This window comes from Triturus cristatus, chromosome 5_2, assembly GCF_964204655.1.
Source record: "Triturus cristatus chromosome 5_2, aTriCri1.1, whole genome shotgun sequence".
NCBI classification, from domain to species: Eukaryota; Metazoa; Chordata; class Amphibia; order Caudata; family Salamandridae; genus Triturus; species Triturus cristatus.
In genome coordinates this window covers 416,649,918-416,674,424 of record NC_140588.1, presented here as the reverse complement: position 1 = coordinate 416,674,424, position 24,507 = coordinate 416,649,918, and the positions used below count along the sequence as shown (strand labels likewise).

At 43.8% G+C, this 24,507-nt stretch overlaps 1 protein-coding gene across 1 annotated transcript in view; it reads left to right on the top strand.

Moving 5' to 3' along the window:
* Positions 1 to 24,507, top strand: part of APCDD1 (APC down-regulated 1) — an 86,223-nt gene that overhangs the window by 10,891 nt on the left and 50,825 nt on the right. The window contains exon 2 of the mRNA XM_085607338.1: positions 16,499 to 16,682. Within this exon, the coding sequence (XP_085463464.1) occupies positions 16,499 to 16,682 (184 nt within the window). The remainder of the gene's footprint in view (positions 1 to 16,498; positions 16,683 to 24,507) is intronic.

Here is a 24,507-nt window from a genome sequence, read left to right as displayed (position 1 = left end):
GTGTGTTGGCAGAGTATCCATCGTTTTCATACATTATGCGCAGCTTTGATTTGATGGTCAGTTACACGGAGAGGAGCGGCTTGCGAAATTCATTTCAAATGAGGGTACCACTACTACAGGTGCACAAAATGAAACTTTCATCCGCGAACTCCTGCAGTTTCGGCAAACTTCGCACTCAGCGAAGTTTGCAGACAGTTTGCCTATGACATGTAATTTACACCCAAATATGCCAGGTGTAAGTTGTGTAGAAAGTGCGAGGAAATACAGTCATTAGAGAGTATTTACAGGATTGCATAGGAAGCGATCCCTTGTGTAGTAGTCACTGCACCTTACCTGCCAGCCGATTGCCTACAGCCTACATATGTAGGAGTACTGAAGTTAGCTCAAGTTTCTTCTAATACACCTGACAACTATCCATATGTGCACGTACGTACTCCCCAACATGCATACTTTGCACATGGTTGGGAAGGGACTGGGTGGCAATATCTAAACAGCAGTAAACTAAGCTCATACCTAGGCGTACTTCATGGCGCTCTTGATGGTACACGCATGGGCCCCGCCTGTCCCTTTTTGGGGCTCGGTGAAGAGAGCACGAGAGGGCCTCGTGCACCAGGATGTACAGGAAGGCCTCCTACCCTCCAAACCCTGTGACCCGGAAGTCCTGCAGATAGAGGACAGGCCAGGCAGGGAACGGGAGAATGTATAATTGCAGACTGCCGCCCCAGGTTCATCTGCTTCGAATTATAGTGCAAACTTCGTCTCTGGCAGTATTCAGGAGTAGCTACTGGGCGAGTGGAGGTTTAAACGGGAAATTATCGATTTCTGATCTGAAAACGTACCTGGTGAAGGACAAACGGCTACACAAGCAACCAACAAGATACCGTGCTCTCTCTCTCTCTCTTGCTCGCTCTTTTGACATCTCTCCCCTCTTCCTTTCTCTTAGCAGCATTTGAAAACAAAGACAGTTCTAACCAACGCGGATTGTTTTCATGCAGCCCATGCTTTCTCTGTAGCTGGTAATTTATATAATTCGGAATATATACTTTTCAGTTTGAAAGCCCTCGGAAGATCAAGCAGCGGAAGCAGTAGAGCGCCCCCTTGTGGCACATCACTGCTAACGTCACGGATCTGGACTTGCCAGCCAGACAGCGCCCGTGGAGGCTTGGGTAGACCCCATCGTATGCTTTACACTCTCTCTGTTTTATACTTTTTCGCGTATTTTCTTGGTAATGTAAACCAGCATAGCATTAAAGTGTCCATTCCTTCCTGCTCTCTCGACTTCCCTGTAATCTTCTGATCCCCAGCAGTGTGATGGAGCAGCCATAAGGCTCCGTGAGTACCAGAAACAGTCAACATAGTGTCACAGCGTGTTCCGCCCTTCCCACGTGCTCATATTTCCTCTTCCCTGCCTGCTAATGCCACCATGTTCCCTCCTTCCCTTAACTGTTTACACAAAAGCATCGGAAGGGTTATATATAGGGTGATATATAAAGGGTAGCCACTAAAAAACAGCACCACTTCTGTTTCAAGGCGCAGTTTAACAGTGTAAGCACCACAACCAACCATCATGGCACGCCCCTATCTTTCCACTTTCCTGCCACCTCTTTCTTTATCTCTCGTCCTTTATCCCTCTTTCCTTCTCTTGTTTCCCTTCTCCTCTCAGCGCTCTGAAGCAGCCTCAGAGTTGCATGGGCGCTATACACACAGCCAGTAAAACTACACAGACAAGCTGCATTATTGCATGGCTATTTCACGGACGCACACAACTTTTAAGACACGTCAACGGTTCTCATTTTCCACAGAAGAATTTCCAGAACAAGTTTTATGTTTTTCTTAACTCGGTTTCACCTCCTGATATGACCCACCTTTTTACAAGACTTAAACAAAAGTTCCTTGGCGCTAAAATGAAGCCTGCGGAATGTCAAAGTCGTTTGCAGCTGGACGTTGTCTGTTGTCATCAGAGATTTCTGTGTTTGTGCTGGAAGAAAGAAGCCCACGGCTTTGCAGGGGCATGGGTACCGTGGGACAAAATCTCCCCAGAGCTCTGCGAAAGACTGGTCTCCTGCCATTACTTTACATGTGCTTGACATGTGCTTGACATGACCAGTGTCTGACCAAGAAACTGGCTTAATACCAGTGCCCAGGACTGTGGTAGCATCGGTCATTCCCAGCACCACCCTCAAAGCGCATATCATAGAGTCTGTAGTTTTAGCTGCAGCATTTCATTCTATATTTTATTCAACATTACTTAAAAATATAGGGGGCTCAGCGGGCTGAACGCCCATTCGCAGCCATGCAGGTCACATGATCAAGCCTCAGAAGTGCTGGCTTAGGGCCTTATTTAGAGTTTGGGTGATGGCCCGCCCTGTATATTTAGAGTGCACAGCAGTCCAATATACTCTACACTGAGTGGATGGGACATCCGCCATATTCCTCCAAAATTCTAAATAAGGCCTTGGACTGTTATCATGCTTCTGAGGTCGATAAAATAAGCATCATCAATATAGGTACTAAAAGTTTGTCTTGTGTTTTGTATGAACAGTTGTATTACAAATACTTTTGTGTTTGTTGGTGCTGGTATTTACATCCAATACTTATATTATATTTTAGCATATATTGTAACCGACCTACTGCTTCCTTCTGGAGCCTTAATTATTGCTTGCGATGACTCTTACTTTATGTCGAGGATGGTTTTCACTGGGACTATACTTTCATCATGTTAACAGTAGACTGTATTAGTTCATACTGCGGCACCTCCATGTGTTAAATCCACTTGTGGGGTAATTACCAGTTGGTAAACGCTATTCTCCAATGGTGGACCTGAGCAGAGGCTGCATATTTAGGGGATGACTCCTGTGGATCTATTATCAAAAGTGCTCAAAGGCTGTAACAAGCATGTGCAACAGGCGTTTGTGCCCCTGTGGCACTTTGGTTTTACAGAAGGGGGCACAGATGCTTGCAGGGCCCCTTCTGTAATACACATCGCACCAGCACACATGTAGGGCTTTCACGATCTCAATGGGGCGCTTCCTCATTTGCTTTGGGTTGTATGGGAAGCTTGGGGCTTGCCTCGCCCTGATCTGTATTATAGCTGTAGCTGCAGAGGCAAAGGAGCTGTCACTGGGCGCACTGACCATGCACCATGAAGAAGTGGTGCCCCTCAGGAGGTGGTAACTGGAGACTTATGGACCCTCCAAGCAACACCCTGCATGAAGGAGCAATCAATCACTGCACCCACCTGCAGGGGGATCTCTGCCCCTGTCAACAGCAGTCTGCGTAGCCGCCTGCACGGTGGAAGGCAGACCAGCGGCTTAAAACAGCAAATCTGCCTTTCATTAATACGCTACCTCCAGGGCTGGCATTAATTTGCAGCTGCGCTGGTGGCATTGCATTCATTGTGACAGGGCACACTGGCATGGTCTGCGCCCTGCGCACCAAGTTTAAGTTGTGCCACAGCGCAGGCCAAGGCAGTGCAACTTATTTGCAATATGGGCCCAGGGTGCATGTGGGCTTGAAGGCTATTAGCACATGTTCCACACAATTTAACCTCCTACAGATCGACATACAGTCTGTCCCAGAATGCTTCAGACATGTACTGCACTTAAAAGCAGGTTAGCAACATTAGTTAATGGCAGCATTTTAAGCAAGCAGACCAGTTGAACCAGTCTGATTACTATACAGAGTGCTAAATTTGGCTTCATGTTTATTTGCCTTTCCAGGGTAACTCCTTATCCAGTGACGGCTGGTGACATTTGAAAGTGGTGAGGTGTAAAAGTTGGGTATGACTTTTATGTAGAGAGCGAAGCAAGCAAGCTTAATAGACAATTTGGAGCCTGAGGGGTTCCTCCTCCTGAAAAAAGATTGGTTAATGTTTTTTTTTAAAGCAAATGAATTTAGTGAGAAAGCAAGGTTTATAAAGCAGTGGGAACGTATAGTCTTGAAATATTAAACACATTAAAACAGTACATATATCTTATATAGTTAATATGTTTAACAGTTACTGTAATGTGCACATTGTACAGCACAACAACTTCAGGTCCTTTAAAATGTATGCTTGCCCAGTGTCTTGCACTGCATGCTGCATCGAACTTGAAAGGAAATGCTCTAACCAGGCCTCGGGAAATACCCACAGCTGCTGGCTCAAGTATGAAGTATAGAAGTATGTGCAGGCAGGTGCAGACAGGTCTTTAAATGAAATGAGAAAAGTGGGGGTTCTCTAAAAGGGAACATGTAAAATAAATTTCAGTAAATCCCACATTGTGCCATTCGACTGGTATTTTGCTTTCTCTCTGAGATGTTATTGCATCCAGATATATTAAACAACAACTGACTTACATCTATGGGGTGGCACAGTGAGCAAAAGAGCGATGGATTAACCTCAGATTTCTTGACTGGGGGTGAGTGATTGAAAGGTTTCAGCACTCCGTCCATCATCTTGTTGTGTTTGCTATACACCTAAAACCCGTCAGTACTATTGGCTTTGCCAGTGCTTGTTAGCTGCTTAAAAACATGAGTAACAACAATGATTTGTTATAAATATTTAACATTGGAAATGTTTCAATTGTGAAATTGTGAGACTATTAGTTAAATATTAATTGAGACCTGTGGAATGCGTATTGGCCTTCAGTTATGTGCACTTTATGTTTGATTTGTATGCCCATTTTTCTCAGAACATCTTGTCCACCTGCACATCTTTAATTGCAACTCTTTCCTCTTCGATCCCCTCTTTTAACTTTCCCCTGAATGCACTTCCTCACATCTCTCTCACTTCACCACCCCCAAACATAGACTGCACTCACTCACATTTAAGCAAAAGTGTTTTATCTCAGTTAAACTTAAGACCAAAACTTACGTTTTACTGAGTCAAAAGTTTAACTTTACTACTCTTAAATTCCCTTTGTGAATTCCGAAAGTCATAAAGTTAGACTTTCATCTCAGTTTACCTTTGTGAATCATGCCCAATATGTTAAGTGGCCAGCAATGGAGATTTCGAATCCAGCATCCTCTAATTTGAATTCGACCCCAGACAGCATCAAAGTGAGGTATGCATGAAAAAACCTGAGACAGTCAGAACCCCTGGTACCTACTCTCTGTGCATTCAATTCCATCTTTCTGGGCTCATTTCTGCCCTTCCGGTGCTGGTGCACCCACATGTAAATCATTCCTACCACCACCCCGAAACTGAACTCCTTGACTGGACACTATCAGGCTCATAAAAGTCTCCAACACTTACTTACTTTTTTCAACAGTTTAGTTGATTTTTCTACGCAGCATATAGAGATGGAAGGAATGTGAGTCTCTTGCTATATAAATGCTGTTTTCCGTTCTATTCAAATAGTCCTTTGAATGTATTCAGATTTAGAAAAGGATGACAGATCGCTTGCCCTAAGTCTAGTGTTCATATTGGCAAAGGCAATTCAGGAATGACTTCACTCCTGCTAAATTGGGGGGAAATCCGAGTTCAAATGCTTCTGCACTATAGCTCATATCTTGCTTCATGCATGCAGTATCCAATTACTCCCATGGGGTCTTCTGTCACACCATACTTCTTACATACATGTGGTTATGGACAGCCTTGACCGACTCAACGAGATCTGGAGCAAAAACAGATAAAATATGCATTATGAGGATAAACAGCCCTTTAGTCCAAATTAAACGCTCCCGGGCTTCTTTATATTATCTGACCTTTGGAAATTGTTACGTTTTGTCCATACATGTGTCTGCAGCCCGCCCTCTGCTGCCTCCATATGGAACTGCCTGGTTTAGCAACTGTCTTAAAAGCAGACAGTTGCGGCTGGAAAAGTATTAAAATGGTGGGCGCAAAAATCAATTTAACAATAAGGTTACTAAAATGACCTTACTTTTCCTGCAGCTTGGCAGACCACTGGGAGTTTGGACATGCCAATGTCCCTTTTGTCTGCGTCCTCCGTCCTTGTGGGTTAGGTCTCCTGTGTGGAGGCGTTGAAGAGCTGTGAGGTGCTAGAAACATAGCCAATCACAACGCTGCTTTCATGCTCTGCATTTTAACACAAAGCTAGAAAGCAGCATCACAATCGGTTGGGTGGGCCAACCAGGTGCTCCCTTAGAGAATAGGGGGACGGTGTCTCTATTACCATAGCGCTCTCATACAGCGCAGATACAGAGGACAAATGTACGCATGTCAAGATGGCCGCATTGGAGCTAGCGGTCAGTCGGACATGCACACTACACGACAGTAGGCAACCATATGATGGATCATGTCACATGGTGCTTTGTGACAGGGCCACGCCTCCTCCCCCTACAATACTGTGTGCATTCCGCTCTAAAGTCAGCTAAATGGGTCATTTAGTCATCATGGCTTATATATTTCACCTGCAATGTGTGACAGCTCACTTTGGGGGAGGGGCAGCGTCCCTTACGCTTCTTAAGAGAAACAGCCCCTGAATGCAGAATGTCTGCAATCTAATTTTGTCTGCCCAGACAAATACCTGTTTTAAATAAAAATCTGATTAGAGAAAAGCAGTACCTTTAGGGGGGAGAAGTCATAGCAATAATCTTGGGGCGAGCAGGTTAACCATCGCCACTGTAATTACCATGACGAAGCAGAAGGGGAGGTGGTAATAGGCAGACTTGGTGAACACTGTGCTTCTTATCTGCTTTCAATAGCTATGTAACTATAAAGCTCACTTCTTGTTTCTCAAACCATATATAAGTGGAAATCTGAATCTAAAATAAAGGTTGCTATACTCCAATAATTATGTAGTAATGGCTGAATGTTGTATATAAAAATATAAATGTAATTCTCTTGTAAAATTAAATGTACCCCTATTTTACTGTGGACACGATTTGCATGTAACATGTATGGAACCATTGCATTGTGCCGCTCAGTTGTACATATACCCACCAGAGTGAAGGATAACACACTATCACAGCATGAGATAAAATTGTGAAAAAATGGTCATTCGGACAGCGTATCTTGGAACAAATAGGTTCTAGACCCCTTACAAGAATCCACCCTGAAGTCCTTCTTTACCTTCATAAATCATTTCCTCTGATGTCATCAGGGTCAAAGGGCATGCAATGCCTCTGCTTCACCCCTGGAATTTTGGATGTCACAGCCAGAGAGTATATCTGTTATTATGTTAACTGTGTTCTCTGGTGACATGGAAGGAAACAAAAACAGATCAAAACCACAGAGCAGGTACTAAACCCAAGTGCTGTTTCACATGAAGGGCCTGATTCACAAAGGGTCTTTGCACTCGTGGCGGAGTCCCCGCAGTTGTGGGTGGAGTCTACGACTCAGGTCAGAATCTCCGCAATGAGAATTCTCAAGTGCAGAGGCGCTTTGTGAATCAGGCTTTAAGCGTAGCGAGCAGACTGCTAATTACAGGGCCGGACTGGCCGTAGCAGGCACTGGGCATTTTCGGGTGGGCCAGAAGGTAGGGGCCAGCTTTTCACCCATGGGGGCCGCTTTTGTTACAGGGGGACGGCTGTGCAGCCCCGGGCCGGAGTTTCTCGGAAGCAACCCGCCACCCCCCCACCCCCCCCTCGAACACCCTCTGGGCCGGTCAAGCAGAATTGCCTGGTTTCTGGTCCCAGTCTGGGCAGGGCTAATTCAGTCACATTAAAATCATATGAAAACATGGAAGCAAAAAAAAAGGTTGGTATATTAAAGTATAAATATGGTCCTTAATAAAAATGGGTTAATTTTGGTACCTAAGCTGGCACACCTCCTGACTCTTGACCGCAAAATATTTTCTTATATTTCAGCATTTCGAAGGTCAGCCGTTGAAAAATTAAATGTGTACCTCAGATAGGGTCTCCATTTGTGGATACAGATCCCCCAAGTGTTAAATGAATCATCATGTTTCAGAGACCATTCATTATTGGCTATGCATATTGGTGCCATAGTGCTAAATGCTTGGTACCACCGACCTGCACAATAGCAGCCGCAGGTAGGCGAAGTAAGCTGAGCCCTCATCGCTGAGACATGTAGTGGATCCAGAGGTCATTTGTCTGAATCCAGCGGCACAGACTTAGCTTTTCATCCTTCTGAGGTTGATACATTAATACAATAAATTGGGTAATACCTTGGCATGATGTGATCCAAGTTGCACCCTAAGAGACTTCCAGGCCCTTGTGAGTCGAAAAATGTTTGAATGCTCTATTTAGAGGATTTTCTAAATCTTCATTACTAGGTTAATTGACGGGATTGATAAATTCAGGGTATTCATTCAGATGGATACCTTGCAGAGGCGTTTTAAGATATTGGCAAAGTGAGCAATTGCCTGTGCCTCCACATTCCGAGGGACTCCCTAGGAAAGTGACATTTCTCTTTATTTGACCTCTATCTACCCTATTTCTCTAAATCTCTCTGTCTGCCTCGACCTCTGACTCCACCTCTCTGTGTCTTTTTAAGTATTTTCAGGGTCCTGTGCAAGACATTTACAGCAGTTTTTGTGCAACCTGGTTAACTTTTAACATATAATTCAGTATTGTTTGACATCATGCAGGTGTGAATTATCAGAAAATGGCAATAACATTTAAATTTGTTCCATACAGGGGCCTCCAAATATATCTTGCCTGGGCCCCCAAAATATTTCAAATGACACTGATACCATGCACAAATATATCCATGTGGTAATACTGTGGAATAAAATCTAGTGGTGTAACAAAAACCCCCACTGTGTGGGGGGGCCGAGCTCCAGGGAGCAGGGCCGGACTGGCCGTAGCGGGCACCGGGCATTCCCCCGGTGGGCCGGATGGGTGGGGGCCGGTTTTGGGCCCCTGGGGGCCGTTTTTGTTTCAGGGCCGTTTTTGCAGCATTAGCTGCAAAATCGGCTCTGAAATATAATCGGCCGAAAACCGGCCCTGGCAAAAAGCTCGGCGGCACCCCCAATCCGGGGGGGGGGGGGCACTTTGCCAGGGCCGGTTTTGGTTCCCAGTCCGGCCCTGCCAGGGAGCCTCCTCAGCACAGTTCTCTGGCCCAGAGAGGGGCCCCTCCATGTACTTTGTAGGGGGACCCAATCAGGTTTTGTTACGCCACTGATGATGTGCCGCACTCAGCAGATGTTACTCAGAAGAAAATCCAAGACGAGGGCTGGGGAGTGGGCATTACAAGAGGTGGTGCGTCTTGAAAGTTTGTGAATACCCATGAGGAAGTCAGTTTGTGGGCTATCACAAATTTCCTGCCGACCCTTTCCCAGTCTAAAAATAGTTGTAGATTTACTCCTTCCAACGGCTGGAGTAAATCCATGTACAACAAAAATAAAAAGGAAAAAAGAAAAATGATGCCTCTCCTACGTCTGACTGTCATATGCTCGCCAAAATTGTGAATAAAGAAGTTCACTTTTGGTGACTGTTTTAATTGTCCTGTTTTTTAATTAGCAAGCCTTTCGGCCTCGCTATCCTGTTTATTATTACTATTTGTGAAGGAGACAAGAATACATCACTACCTAACCAAGGATTCAAATGTCAGGCAGCAAAGTTGTTTCAAAGTCCCTTGAGGACTTTAGAACAACAAGGATAAAAATAAGATGGACAAAAATACCACCTAACTGGGCTCCCAAAATACAGGCAAAATAAATAGCTGGTATTTAAAGTTAACATAAAAGGAACATCAAACAACACTCGTTAAACCACTTTTGTCAACGAAGAGAAATTAAGTAATTTTAGGCAGATGTGAAGAACGTGGACAGGTTTTTGCAGTCACTCAAAGTGAAGGAAACCATTGGGAAAAGTGGGGTGACCCACTGCCGTGTGCTGTATGCTGTGGTGGGCAGAAGCAAAATGAGAAAGGCAGTTTCACAGACCAGTGGTTGTAGTTCACTGGCCAAAAGCTCTGCTACATATGTGTATTAAATAAATATGTTTTGAAAAACTATAGGGGCATATTATCAAGGACGGTGTTAAAATTATCGCCGCTTTAGCGGCAGGAAACTGCCGCTCAAGCGGCGATAATGGACTCGATAATATGCCACAGAGAATTCCCATAGAAGCCCATGTTCTGGTGTCAACATGGGCTTCTATGGGAATCCTCTGCGGCATATTATCAAGCCCATTATCGTCGCTTAAGCGGCAGTTTCCTGCCGCTAAAGCTGCGATAATTTTAAAGCCGGTCTTGATAATATGCACCCCAGTCTGGGGAGAGAGCTAAAACTGTCTCAAAAGCCAGACCTAAAAAATGCACATTGAGCCCTGCAACTGAATTCCTAAAAAGAGTAAAACTATGTTCAAGCAGGACAAGAGGTCTCCAAACGTAATCCCACACTCTTTTGGGGATTGAGGCTCAGGGTGTGCAAAGAGAATCCCGGCCGCAGCAGTAGCCTGTAATGGGAAATAACAAAAAGGCCAGGGAGCGACTCGTTCTACCAATGGCATAGGTAAGGCAGGACCTCAGTGACACAGGAGCAGGTCAAACTCTGGTTTCAAGCAGGAAGTGTTTGTAATTGTGTATGAAGCCTGTTTTTTAATTTTTTTAATAAAGGCTGTCACATGAAGGAGGGTAGACGGATGAGCAAAGATTTGGACGTGTTACTTGAGGTTGCATATCTTGCTGCAGGTGCTTCACCCCGCTGAGCTACCGTGTGAGGACAATCATTAAAGTCATACAGAAGATTGGGATGTAGGGATGGTACCCAAGGCCTTTCCATGCATCCAGTCTCTTTGCCATTGCTGTGTGAGAGTGACTACACACAAGCACTGACGACGCTAATAGGTCTGCTTTGCCGAATGTTTTTATGTTTTTTGCAAACATATGCAAATAAACTGAAGAAATAAAAAAAGAACAAATGAGTGCTCTGAGATTAAACCTAGTTTTGAAGTTCACTCCTTTTCAAGTGCTGCGCACATGCGATCAAAGGGGCATATTTACAAGGGGATTATGCCACCGGAACGTCACTTTTTCGATGTTCCGGTGGCGTTAGAATGGCGCAATGAGGAGAAAGACTTTTATTTCTCCTCGTTTTTGCTCTTTGTATGTGTGCCGGATTCTGCATCACACATAGAAAGAGCAAATTACCTTCAAAGATTGTTTATGTGCAGGAAGATGTCCCTTCCTGCACATGAACAATCATTCCCTGCACTGCAGGCACCCCTGCGCTATGGCACAAGGGTGTCTGTGTTGGCACTAGGGAGCTATTTTTAGTGCCAGCGCAAGGGAAAACACAGGGGTGCACCGTATTCTTGCGAATAACGCACATCCGTGCATTTTTTAAATGACGCGGCGCTTCTAAATGTGCCGCAGCACCACACTGCGCCATTTCCATGTGACCATACCTCAAAATGTCACATTTCAAAGTGAAAAGGCGCCAGTGGATGAAGTGAGCTGACCCATAGCTCCCTCGTTTATGCTGTGGTGGACAGAAGCAAAATGTGAACGATACTTGAACCGTTCAATAGATGTGAAGAGCTGTCTCAAAGCCACTGTTTCTATGTATATTTATTATGATTGTTTTTAGAAAAAAACACAAGGATGCAAAACAGCTAAAGTCCTCTGTTGGCCAGACCAAAAAGAGAGGGAGAGAGATAGAGAGAGGGAGATGGGAGAGAGAGAGAGAGAGAGAGAGAGGGAGAGAGAGAGAGCGAGAGGGAGGGAGGGAGGGTGTGTGTGTGTGTGTATCAATCACACCCTGTCCCAATATATTTTCCTACCAGACCAGTGGATTTAGTACAGTCTAAAAACTCTAATTCCTGGTTGTTGTGGCCACTTTGCGTTAGTCATGCCTCGGGCTCGGTTCCGGGAAAAACAGCTGTGCGTTTAGAATTCGAGTACTCAGTTCCTTGGATTGGTTATTTTCAGAAGCTTAAAGTGGATTGACCCCACCCCCTGTTAATAATCCCCAAAATGCCTGTTTTGTTTGGTTCACCGCCCCCATCCCATCTGTCGGGAATCCAAAAATGCCTATTTCATTAAAAAAAGCATTTCATCATCCTGCTAACAGATCTGAGCGCTACAGCCTAATGTATGTATGAACACATTCTTACCAACCTAGCAACTTCCTGATTTTCAGTGGGGGCGAATTTCGATTTTTGGTTGTTTCTCTGAACCAGTTCCCAGGCCTGAAAATAAATGTGGGGGACAGTCCAGTGCTTTAAATGGGCCGGTACTGTCCGGTACGGAGTACCGGCAGTTTTTTATTTTGAGAGGGAGAGTACCAGCACTTCTAAAGAGAAATGCTATACTTTTAATAAGAGAGTACCGGCACTTCTCAGAAACAAGCAGGTACTTTGGTAGAGTACCTGCACCTCTATTTTTCCATTTCAAGCACAGGGACAGGCACAATAAAGGGGTTTCCATTAATCTCCCTGGCATTAACCCCTTTAGTTCCCTCAGCTCCTTGAACTGAATGTGTTTAGACTCAGCACTACATAGCGCTCCGAAGGTCAGAGATCCTTCACCTAATTACCTGGCTACATTAAGGGGCAGAGGATTCCCCGCCGCCCATTGCTGATCATTTCTGTTATTTTATTGTTTTAATAAAGTGTGCATGTTGATATATGTCAGCTCCAGAGCTCTCTACCTCATGCCAGACAGACAGATCACCGTGTTAGGCACCTGTGGTGATGTCTGAAGTGAACTGCGGGTCACAATTTTAGCCCCAGCAGGGACAGCTCTGCTTTTCTTTCTTCCAAGGTTCATAAATTGAGTGCTATTAATTTTGGTAACAGTAGCATTTGCTATTCACATCGCTTAGAAACTGTCATAGTGATACGTTTAAAAAAAAAGTTATTAAAGTAAAGGTTAATGAGCAGATTGGCCAAGTACAGTGCTGCATTAATAATTCCAGAATCATTCCTTGCTACAATCACTGTCCCTATCTAGGACGAAATGGATTGGTTTATATCTCTCACTATGAAGGTGCTGTTGAAGGGATAGTGGAATTTGGAAACTGGCAAGTGACAGAATCTTGTGACAAAGCATTGACACTTGTCTGGGAGTTGCCACGGTTTGTTTTGAGAGGTTGAGCAGACACCTGGAAGGCTCATACAGATAAAATAACCTAGGTAGCTGTCGGGGAACTGAGAAATGTGCATAGTACATGTACCAGGCATAAAGTTGTGAGAGCGAAAATTTCAACCCAGTGCTTAATTTCATCCAGTGGTTTCCTGTGCTCAGGATTGGCACTTAATAGGTTTCAACTTAATTGTCAACACCACACCTATGACAGTCTGCCACATGGTGGCGCTGCTCATCTAATTTAGAGAGGAGCAGAATAACGGTTGTTTATGAATACAATAAAAAATTACTAATACCTAGCTCCCCAGTCATTCCTTTAGCTTTGGGGATCTGGACTAATCTTAACTGTCGCACTTGCAGGTGAGAGAGATGGTTAGTAGTTGTTTTGATACCTCCATTGGCAGCGATGTCAGGGGAAATGGGTGGTGCAAGCTGCAGTTGCCTCTGCTCAGGGCCCTGGCACTTATTATTTTATAAATTAGGCACTGGCTCTGCCTTTCAATTACTGTCGCTCAAAGGCTCAGGACCCTTTTCCACGCCAATATCTACTCTCTTAGATGATGAATCTTTGCCACTGTATTTTAATTAAAAGAGCTACTTCATCATCAAAAGCAATTTTAAATGCAATTCCGAATTTCAGTCAATAATTAGAGTTGTGAGTAGTTCAAAGGGTTTTATTTTCTAATAAAATGTTTAGGAATTCTGAGTTTTTATTCATTAGTCAAATAGCAATCAGGTTACAGAGTTGATCAGAAGAGATCGTATTTAAAATAATGCATTCAGTGTGTTCCATAAAGGAATAAATACCCTATTCTAAGAAAAGTGGGCACAAATAGTGTCAGCCAGAGCCCATGAAGAGTTCAAAAGTAAAGGAAAGAGTAAGATTAGCATGTAGCTAAACTCAACTTTTTAAACTTGGGCCTCCATGGATACAGATGGCTTGTTTCCTAAAATCATCAGCTTGGTTTTATCTCCGTTCCATTTAAGTGAGCAGTTAGCCATCCACCATGCAACTTTCTCTAGACAAGGGGCCAATTGTAATTAAACCTGTCCCAGGGGAGAGAGACAACCAGTTGGGTGTCATCCACATAACAGACAATCAGTACCCAAATTCCTTGACTATGTCTGCCAATGGGCACAGATAAATGTTAAAAAGTGTGGGGCTCAATGCAGATCTCTGTGGAACCCCACACTTCAAAGAAATACATCTGAATAGCAGGGAGGTTTGCAAATTTAAAACAACCTTTTTTAGGAATAAGGAGAGACAGTTCAGAGCACCATTTTTGATTCCTATTTCACTCATCCTGGGCACCAGAAGGATAATGGCTGCGGAACCTTGAACCTTCTTTTTCTAGAAATATTTTCACCTCCTCTGTTTTTGCTAATAATGTGGTTTCCATACTATGTTGTGGATGGACACCAGTCTGAGTGGGGTTAAGAAGCGAGTTCTCCAGGAACAGGGAGAGGTTTCGATTGCCCTTCCCCGTGGCTGGACGCAAGGAGATAGATCTTTAGTTTTCCAGGACGTGAGGGGTCAAGGTTGGGTTTCTTTAGCAGAGGTTCAACCACTGCATGTGTCCAAGCTCTGGAGCTACTCCAATGGAAATGGATCGATTAAGGAGATCCAGAAGTGTGCTGAGAATCTCTTGTGCTCCTTGTAGCAGAATGTATGGTGGTGCCCGGTCCTGAAGGGATCCCTATTAACTATTCTAAATAATGCTGGGAGTGACTCCCTTGTGATTGGGGGAAGCTTGAGATACAGGTCGTCCATTCATGTAGAACAAGTGTGTCTCCAGCTGAATAGAGAAGGCTTTTTTTGTCTGTTGTAAGTTACTGTAGATAACAGAAACTTTATCTTGGAAGTACGCTGCACGTTTATTGCAGCATGCTACAGTAGGGGTAGCGAGCGTATTTTCAGCTATTGAAGTGGTGAGTGACTTAACAATACTGAAAAGTTCCCACTGGACATTGGCGGCATTATCATTACAGTTTCATAATATGATGCCAATGCTTTTTTAATTTCCTGATAGTCATCTGGTAACAGATTTTTAGGTTTGGCGCTGGCTTAGGATGGTGACTAACCCCATGACAGTACTAAGCCAGCTGTTTTCCCTTTTTCATCACATCTACAATGTGCATTAGGTATCTCCTAGCCACATCCTGCCATTTTTAACTTGATTGCATCAAAAGCATATATGGGTATTGTGGTAGTGTAGTAATGTGGAGGTATTGGAGGCGCTGGGATATCTCCTGGGAGTTACACCTATACCTCCACCGTACCTTAAGAAGAAGAGCAGAAGGCAGATGGGGTGTTTGTAGCAGGAGGCTGAGGGCATGGTTCTATAACTGTTGATACATTTGAAGCTTTATGGTTGGATTTGTCCGGTTGCTAGGCTTGCCATGGTTAATTCAATATCTGGCAGATGCTCGCCTAGCTACTCTCTCCCCACATCTGAACCTGCACCCTACCAGTACTCTGAGGCAAATAAGGTCTACGCTCCTGACTTAGAAGTAGACTATTCAAAACGTCTAAATTCATGATATACTATGTAAGCCCTAGATAAAGTTGCTATAGTTCAGAATGTAGTCCACCAGGAGATTGCAAGCAAGGTCATTAATTCTTTGAATTAGTATGAGCAATTCATTATTCAAATTGCTGATTGTTTCACAAAAAGTTGAATGGTCAAAAATTATTTCTTTCAGTTACAACATAAATAGGCAAAACACCTGATTTAATGAAGAGTGTAGAGTTCTAAAAAAGAGCAAGGAAGCAAGGTTTAGGGGCTTTAAGAAGTGAAAACAATTCTGAATTTCAGAGCCTTTAAGGGAAAACACCAAGGTTACCATCAAACTGTAAAAGAGAAAAGAAATGGATTCTATTACACAAATTGGGAAAAAATGTTGACTATTATCCAGGTGGGGGATCGTAGTATGTCAGGGCGGAAGAAAAACATGTAATGCAAATATTTCAGTGATCACCAGCGTACTATCTCTGAGTCAGCCTATTGGGTTCCATAACTACTCAAGCGGATGGGTACTGTTAGTGTTGATGATATGCTCTCGGAATCAGTAACTGTGGAAGCCATCCAGTCCTAGAACCTTTCCAGCTCAGGAGGCCTAGCTAGCCTGCTTGCGTCTATGCTATAATCCCTGATTTGTGGGCACAACATCTATAAATACTTTGTTAAATGAATTAACTTGAATGGAAAACTTCCCCATTCTTGAAAAGGGGGAGGACAATCCTGCATGCTATCATTTTATCTCAATAGAGGACATAGATCAAAAGAATTACCTTACATTTTTTGTTGTGTTGGATAAATACTGGGTGAGCCTAAAAGGGTTCGATACCTTTTCTGCAAACTAGCTTCCAACATGGTCGAGGTACAATGGATCAGACGTTTGTACCATGCGAGGGGTTAATAAGTGTTACCCATTACTGAGACACTGAAAGAGTTTTGCTCAATAACTAGTTCCACTGTAACCGGAGTTGTTCTTGTTTATACTGTCGCTCATTCCTGCCTCCAGTTCCCAGTCTGATGCATTCTCCATTTTGTCCCACAGGTTTAGGAGAGGGTTCTGCTCTTCTGCACACAGACAGCCGGTCCCACCCTCGGTCGATGGAGAAGAGCGCCTGGAGGGCCTTCAAGGAGTCCCAGTGCCACCACATGCTCAAGCACCTTCACAATGGGGCCAGGATTACCGTGCAAATGCCTCCCAACATAGAGGGGCACTGGGTGTCCACAGGGTAAGAGACCCCGAAGCATGCATGTGTGTACATCATCAGGCACAGACAGGCTGACCATTAACGCAATCCGGTCAATGTCCAATGAACTTGCTTCATTAATGGCTTTGAGGCCGGTTCCTTGCTGGTTTAGGGCCACTCCACTGTATATGTTCACATTCCTCATTACTTTCCCTAAAGATAATAATGTGTTTCTAAAGCTGTGTTGTGCAAGGCACCTTCTGTGCTGCATCTGCTCCTCCAATATCTTTTAACAAACATTTTCCTACTCAGTAGCACCTCTTCATTGCTGATGCGGCTGCTCGAGGTTTTGTAGTCCACCTATTGATGCAGAGGCATACAGTGGATTACTGGACTGTTTTGTGTGGTGTGTTGCATGAATGTATCTGTACTCCTTAATTAGGAGTATTGCACAAAGGTCCAGTCATATGGGCACATGCATCAAGCTAAATACCGGTCTCAAATGGGCAGATTCTCAGAATCTGCCCCTTTGCGACCGGTATTTTTGCATCTGGGATGCATCAACCCAAATGCAAAACTCGCAATATAAGGAATCGCTAAATAGCGATTCCTTAAATTGCGATAGCATTTAAGGAATCTCAAATTGAGATTCCTTAAATGCTATGCATGATTGTGAAAATAATAGCGATTTCGCTAATTGCGGCAGCAAATTACCATGAAGTAGACTTCATGGTAATTTGCTAAAACTTTGAAAAAAGCACTTTTATGCTTTATTCAAAATTTCATGTTGCGCACACACATGCCCTTAGGGCATGTGTGTGTGCAACATGTGTGCACACATCATTTCAGGGGTGCAAAAGGGTGTCGTGTTGACACCCTTGCACCCTTGAAATTGCGGGAGCTATTTGCGAGTACCTACTGGTACTCGCAAATAGCGCTTGCAATTTCCTATTCATTCCTATGGGCCTGTAGGCCCATAGGAATGATTGGGAAGCTAATCCTTATTTGCGACTCGCTATTTGTGAGTCGCAAATAAGGAATGTGTAGGAATCGCAATTAATATTGCGATTCCTACATGCATAGGTTTTTGCGAGTTCTTAATAGCGAATCCTTAATATTCGCTATTAAGGACTCGCAAAATCCTATATTGATGCATGTGCCAGAGCTATCAGTCAGGCTTCTCAGCTTGTAGGAAATTCTGTAAATCAGTGCTTAATTTGTGAATAATTAAGTGCCAGGGCTCTTGTCAAGAGGCCACTTCAGCCTCCACCATGCCATTCCCCCTGCTGGTGCTGTTAATAACAGCACCACCACAGCTACCAACCATCACACTCCTGCAAGTGTGAAATTTCAGACTAATCCATGCCCCTAAACCTATGAGAATGGCTTGGGTGGCACATATTAGTCATTTTTTAATGTTTACTGAATTAATAAATAACTGTTGTGCTCATCCCTAATTTAGACAGATAGTGCCACCATGTGGCCGACTGTCATAAGTTCCGGTGTTTACAATTAAGTGCCAGTGACAAGCATTGGAAAGATCCGGCGCAAATTAAGCACTGCTGTAAAGCTTATTAGCAGACCTCAATGTTTATTGTTTCCAGAAACAGACACAATGTCCCTGCACATTTTCTTTGAGATAATTGTGTTTAGTTTTGATGACTTTTCACTGGGAGAAACCATTAGTGGTATTTTCATTACAGGTAGATGTCAGTGAAAGGATTTTGCACATCTTTACAAATCTTTACAACTTTTTTCTTGATTTTAATTGTATTTTGTTTAAGCTGATAGTAAGTTGCAGCAACAATAGGCAGCTTTTCATAACCAGCTGCTCTAGTCAATATAATTCCGTTTAATTGGTGAAGACGTGAAATTGTATACGAATGTATGAGCAGTGCATATCGTCTCAGTGAGTGTTTCCAAATGTCATTAAGTTGTTGTATGTCAGAATCTCCTGGTTCTATCGCAATAATTAGAAAGTACTTGAATAGCAGTGAAAAAAGTGCATTTGGGAATTGATATCATTATGAGTTTTGGGGTTGTGTGCCACCCTGTCAAGGCATGATGAGTTCAGTGACCAGGAGCCGCCACATTGCGCCACTTCTGCAGCCAGATTTTTGCTGAGGGTCCCTCTCCTGCTAAGGCCACCTAATCTTTCTATTATGCACAAGGTCCCTGCATAGACACACTGGAGCCCTCATAAAACAGACAGCTCTTTCGCCTTAAGGGTTTTCAGTGCTCCAGGCAAAATAGCATTTTGCCAGCTTAAAAGTTCCCCAAAAAGGGAAAAAGCATTTTGGGCCATTTTTGTTGTGAGTTTGCACCACCCAGTAGGGAATTCATTGCATCGCCTTTTAGAAAAGATGGCTATCCTTTCCCCCTCTCTGTCACTGTCCGAAGTGCTGCTCAGAGTACCATCCTAATGCCCTGCTATGTGCCAGCATTCCCAGCTGTAGAAAGCTGCCTAATTTCCCCCACAGTGATACTGGATGTGTGATCCTACCCTTACTGTACACACTATTGATCAGCATTCAATGTTGGCGATACTGAGAGGTGTGGCGCCGCGGCCAGGGCGACTGACTCCGGAGTCTGGGGATCACGGTTCGATCACCGGCAGCAGATTAGACCAGCACCATGTGACTCTGGGCAATAGCTTGCTTAATCTTCCCCTCGGCCCCCTGCGCCTAGAGACCCTTACGGGTGATTGTTCGCGCTTTACAAATGTGGATTAATATTGAAGATCCCATACAGCTGCTTCCATTTAGGGGGAGGATCAGCTGTTGTAAGCATTTAGGTGTGTTTTCCATCCAATCCAAGCATGCCATGAATGTCTCATTGAAGGTCACAATGGTTGGGTACACATTGAAGGTGAAACGTTTGGATGGAGCAGCAATTATTATGGTGTAAACAGCGAAGTCTTGGCTTTCAGCGACCTCTAGATAGCTGTGGTTGCTATACAAAGTGGCAGCAGCAGCAGGATATTGAATTCCACGCCCTTGTTCATGGTTAAGCCTTCTTCATAAGTGGTTACGCCCCTTAATGGTAAGAAAAGAAAAGCAGTACTTTGCTATGGTTTGCGTTGCTTTTCCTTACAAATCAACGCAAATTCCAATTTGCGTAAGTTTATAAATCTCAAAAAAGGTTTTGCGTCGGGTTTGCGTTAAAAAAAGTAGCTCAGACCCTACGAAAAACCTTTGTAAATCTTGGCCTAGATGTCGCTGCCTTAGCAGCCTGTTATTGTATTAGGTGTCATGAAAAGCTGTCTCCTCCATGGCTCTATCATCTATTACAGCCTCCTTTTCTATTAGCCTTACCTTCATTCTCAGTTTCACCACCTCATCATCTAGCTCTCTTTGCTCCATCTGATTTGATTGATCGTTTTCAGACTTGCGGTAAAAGCTGGAGGAAATATAGCAGACATTTTATTTGTCGCTCTTGATTTATTCTTATCCGCAGCCCGATTAACCCATCGACTGCCTCGTAATTTCTCGGCACCCTGCGCTTCGTTATTTACTATGAACCGCCGCCGCTTGTTCCTCGACAATTGCTAATGCCCAGGTCCAACGCGCCTTCTTCTCCTCCTTGACCAAGTCGGAATTCGTTTATCTTTCCAGTACAATACACAGCGACCGCTAATTTGATTTCTACTTGTCGCATCCTTGAACAGTGATTACTTCACTTTGCGTTACCAGCACTACTTAAGAAATTTGTAACCAAAGTCCTGATGATTTGACCACAAGTTAGACTGGTCGAAACGCCGTCGACTTAACAGCGCTAACCGTGGCCTCCACAGGGTCATTTGCAACTAATATTGAAACTGTATTTACATTTATCCCAATTGTATATATCTTTTGACCCCTTATAATTATTTGTGTTTCATTGTTTTTCGCCGTCCCACGCTGTCCATATCACTCGAGTCACTGTGCCATTCACTATCACTAGCACGTCCAGTGCACATTTGGTTATTTTGGTTACCTCAATCCATTTGTAATGTAGTGCTGTTTAACTACCTGCAAATAGCAAACCACTTTTTCTAAATCTTTTGGTCTCCCTCCTTTTGTTTTCCCCTCCCCTGATAAGACTGAAGCACTTTCTTTAACGGTCTTTTTAAATGATTACCGATTGAGACATTGTTGTTTTGATATAGGAGGAAATATAGGGGCATATTTACAATATTTTGGTGTAGGGCAACGCCGTAAGCCTTAAAGCTGTGTTGCCCTATGTCAAAAGAAAGGGGCAGGAATGCGCTGTATCTACTAGATACGGCGCATTACTGTCCTTTCAGCCTGCGCACAAACTGTAGGCGAGCGCACACACAAGCACCCTTGCACCATGGTCAAACGATCAAAGGAGGCATTTTCTTTGTTCTATGTGTGCTTTTGCAGCTCACGTGGAAAGGGGAAAAAATGAGGAGAAATGTAAACATTTCTCCTCTTTATGCCTGCTTTTGGAAGGCATTAGTTTTAGCTCTGTCCCAGATTTACGCTATGTTGTAAATCTAAGGCAGTGTCAAAAACCATGGGTGTTGCATGTGAACACTCGCAGCCACACCCATGAAACCTCCCTTCCAGACAGAGTAGGGCATTACAAGGCCTTGAAAAGTCATACATGGTGGCTTTGTAAATATGGGCCACGCACTGCGCTTCCTGAGCATCACAAAAGTGCTTATCTGACAGAGCAAAAGTGTAAATATGCCCCTTTGAGATACCCACTACATCTTAACCAATCCCCTACAACCAGTGCTTGAAATGGAAAAATAGTAGTTCAGGTACTCTGTAACACAGTACCTGATTGTTTCTGAGAAGTGCCAGTACTCTCCAATTAAAAGTATTAAGTCCCTCTTGAGAAGTGCCAGTACTCTCCCTCTCAAAATAAAAAAGTGCCGGTACTCAGTACCGGGCAGTACCGGCCCATTTAGAGCACTGCCTACAACCACTTATTGTATCATCCCTGTCTAGCAGCTTTCTCATTGGTGAAGGCACTACTACCACCTGGCGTTGATTGGCTAGTGCAAAGGCATCCATAAGCCACCCTCCAACACAGTTGCAACGATCGCATGGCCAGTGTTAAATAAGACCCTGCTAAGAGTGCAACGTTTAAACAGGCTATCTAGAATGTCTGCACCACCGCTCGCCATAATCTGATTTAATCCCCATAAGGGTCTTGATATTTGCTATGAAAATATCCCCAAGAATGAGAAGTGCACACAAATGTAGTTTCCGACAGTCGCGGACCGTGCAGGTAAGCGTGGTGCGGCGGTGGGATGGGGGGTTGTAAGTCGGCATACGAAGGGTTAGTGAACATAAAATAAATAAATGAATAAAACCACTTACCTTGCGCTTGCCGCATCGCCGGTTTAATTCACTTATTTATTTATTTTATGTTTAATATCCCATCCTATGTCGACTTCCACCCCGTCACCCCCACCCTACCCCCGCCTCACCGCGCTTACCTGCATGGGCCGCCACTGGTTTCCAAAGACACACAGAGCGCTCAGAAAAGATGATGGCTGACACCTAGCCCCCTCCTAAGATATCTTCGTCCCTTCGGATTCTTCATAGGCTGAAGGATTCCATATCTCTTTACTGCTTTGAGTTGTCCATGCTGAGAAAGCGGAAATGTATTGTCTGTAAAGAAAGATTGAAATATTTCCCTCCTGCTGCCCCAGGCCTTATTCTTTCCAATGTTGCTTCTTACTGATGGTGAAACATTTGTCATAGACTGCTGAAAAGTATCAAGCCCTGGCGAGCTAAACTTAATCCTCATTGATCACACAATAATAACTTTTAACAATTTGCACAAAGACACCACAAAGCGTCAGTCCAGCAAAATGTGAAAAGTTAAGCAAGACAACAGCTAGTTTCATTTTTAATGCAATTTACGGTAACCAGGGAGCTTCACTACTGGCATTTATTTGCTGTGTCAAACTGCACTCGGCACACTGTGTACTAGTCATTCAAGTGGCTCTGTGTCTAGGACTAAGGACAGAATCATTTCTAAATGAGCCTCTGAAATCCTTTTATGAGCTAACTCTGAAGTCATACTTTGTAGTCTTTCATCGACACTTCAAAGTATGCATGCTTCCACAACGTTTGATTGTGCTACAAAACCATGAATTATTGAAACCGAGCACTTATTAAGAAATTAGGTGATTGTGCTGTAGATTACACAGGGCTTTTGAATGCATCCTTGTTCCCCGGTCTATGAAATTTACATGAAAAATGTCATTATACAGGGAAATATGAGAAGCTTTGTTTCAACCCCTGGAATGAGTACAACTGTTTGTCTGTAGATCCAGGAGCGGCCCGTGCAAGTAAGAGTGGTGGGGCGATAGGGCCGGGTTGGGGGGCGGGGGGGATTCGACACGCGACTACGAGGGGAAATTCAATAAATAATTCATTTTCCCTCATTGTCATCTGCCGAAATCCCCCATCCAGCCCCACCGCTCTTACCTGCACGGGCCGCGGCTGTGTAAACCACTCTGACCATCAGTAGCAGGGCCATAGCTATCATTAGAGCAGTCAGTCCAATATACCGAGGTAACAGGGGTGAGAGTGAGCCACTTCACCACAATTCTGGCCGTCTTTTACAAACCAACTAGTGATCATAAGGAGACCTTTTCTCTGCATGAGTTAGTTGCGCGTGCTATGGATCATAGTCCAAACCATAGCTTTCGATTTTCATTGTCTTTTGGGTTTTAATTGGTAACGATAATTGCCCTGTAACTGTGATTGTTTAGGTGAATTTCTCAATTTTTTAAACAGGTTTTGGTCTATTCTAACAATGTTAACCATAATTTCACTTTAACATTAGGTTTTTCTTCAGGGAATTTGGGGGATTTGTTTGATCATATACAATAGCTAAGATATCCTTGCATCGTATCTTCAGAAAGGAATGGCCGCAGGGCCTGGTCTCCAACTGGACCCCGCGCCCAATACTCCATAGATGGCTGACACTCCCATCACAGATCTTTCTTTGGCTGTGCGGAGCAGGGGTTGGCCAAAGGTCCTGGCCTCTGTCTAGGGCCTACGTCCAACACTCAATGGGCGGACAACCACGCAGTGCATGGCCTTGTGCCACAGAGTTGTTCACTGGGCCTGACCTACTGGCCTTCGATTGCGGGCAGTGTGGATGGCTGCACGGACAGGACTGCGGCCAAGCACTTGCTTCTAGCTAGTACTTGATTTTTTCTCAGTTATTGCAGTATTCACAGATCCTATGGTGGGTTCCCAAAACCAGATGCCAAAGGGCTACGTAAGACACAGGGAAGGTCAAGAATCTGCTTATCCAGGCTAGGATTTGTGAATTCTGTGACTAAAATCTTTTTTTCATATTTTTATTGTGGATGCCCTAGGGACCCCCACACCTGGGCCTCGGGGCCAGGATAGCTTCAAACTTCCCCTTATATGCATTTTCTTTTTTCCCCCCCCAACATGGTGCTCAGTCTCTGTATTGGGTTTTGTGATGGCCATCCAATTAGAACACGCCAGATTTGTGAACCCGGAACAGAATTTGCAAATTCAAAATGTATGATAGGAGAGAAATCTCCCTTGTCCAATTAGGTGCCTTTATATTTTTTTAAAAGAGTCGTAAATCCTTAGTGTATTTGAAAATTAACACTCCAGATATCTTTAAATGTAACCATTTCATGTACAGTCCAAATACCTTTCTCAAGAAAAATAATGGATTTACACCACACCAACAAAAACACAATCTTCAGGTAAAGTTCTACCTTGTTGCCAAATGTGGTATATTTCTGTTAATTTGATTTGTTCTGTATCTGTAAAGTTTCATGCAGAAGAACGATGACAAAGTTGTGAAGACAACAAAAATGCCTCTCCTGAAAACTGTGACTTAACGATCACTA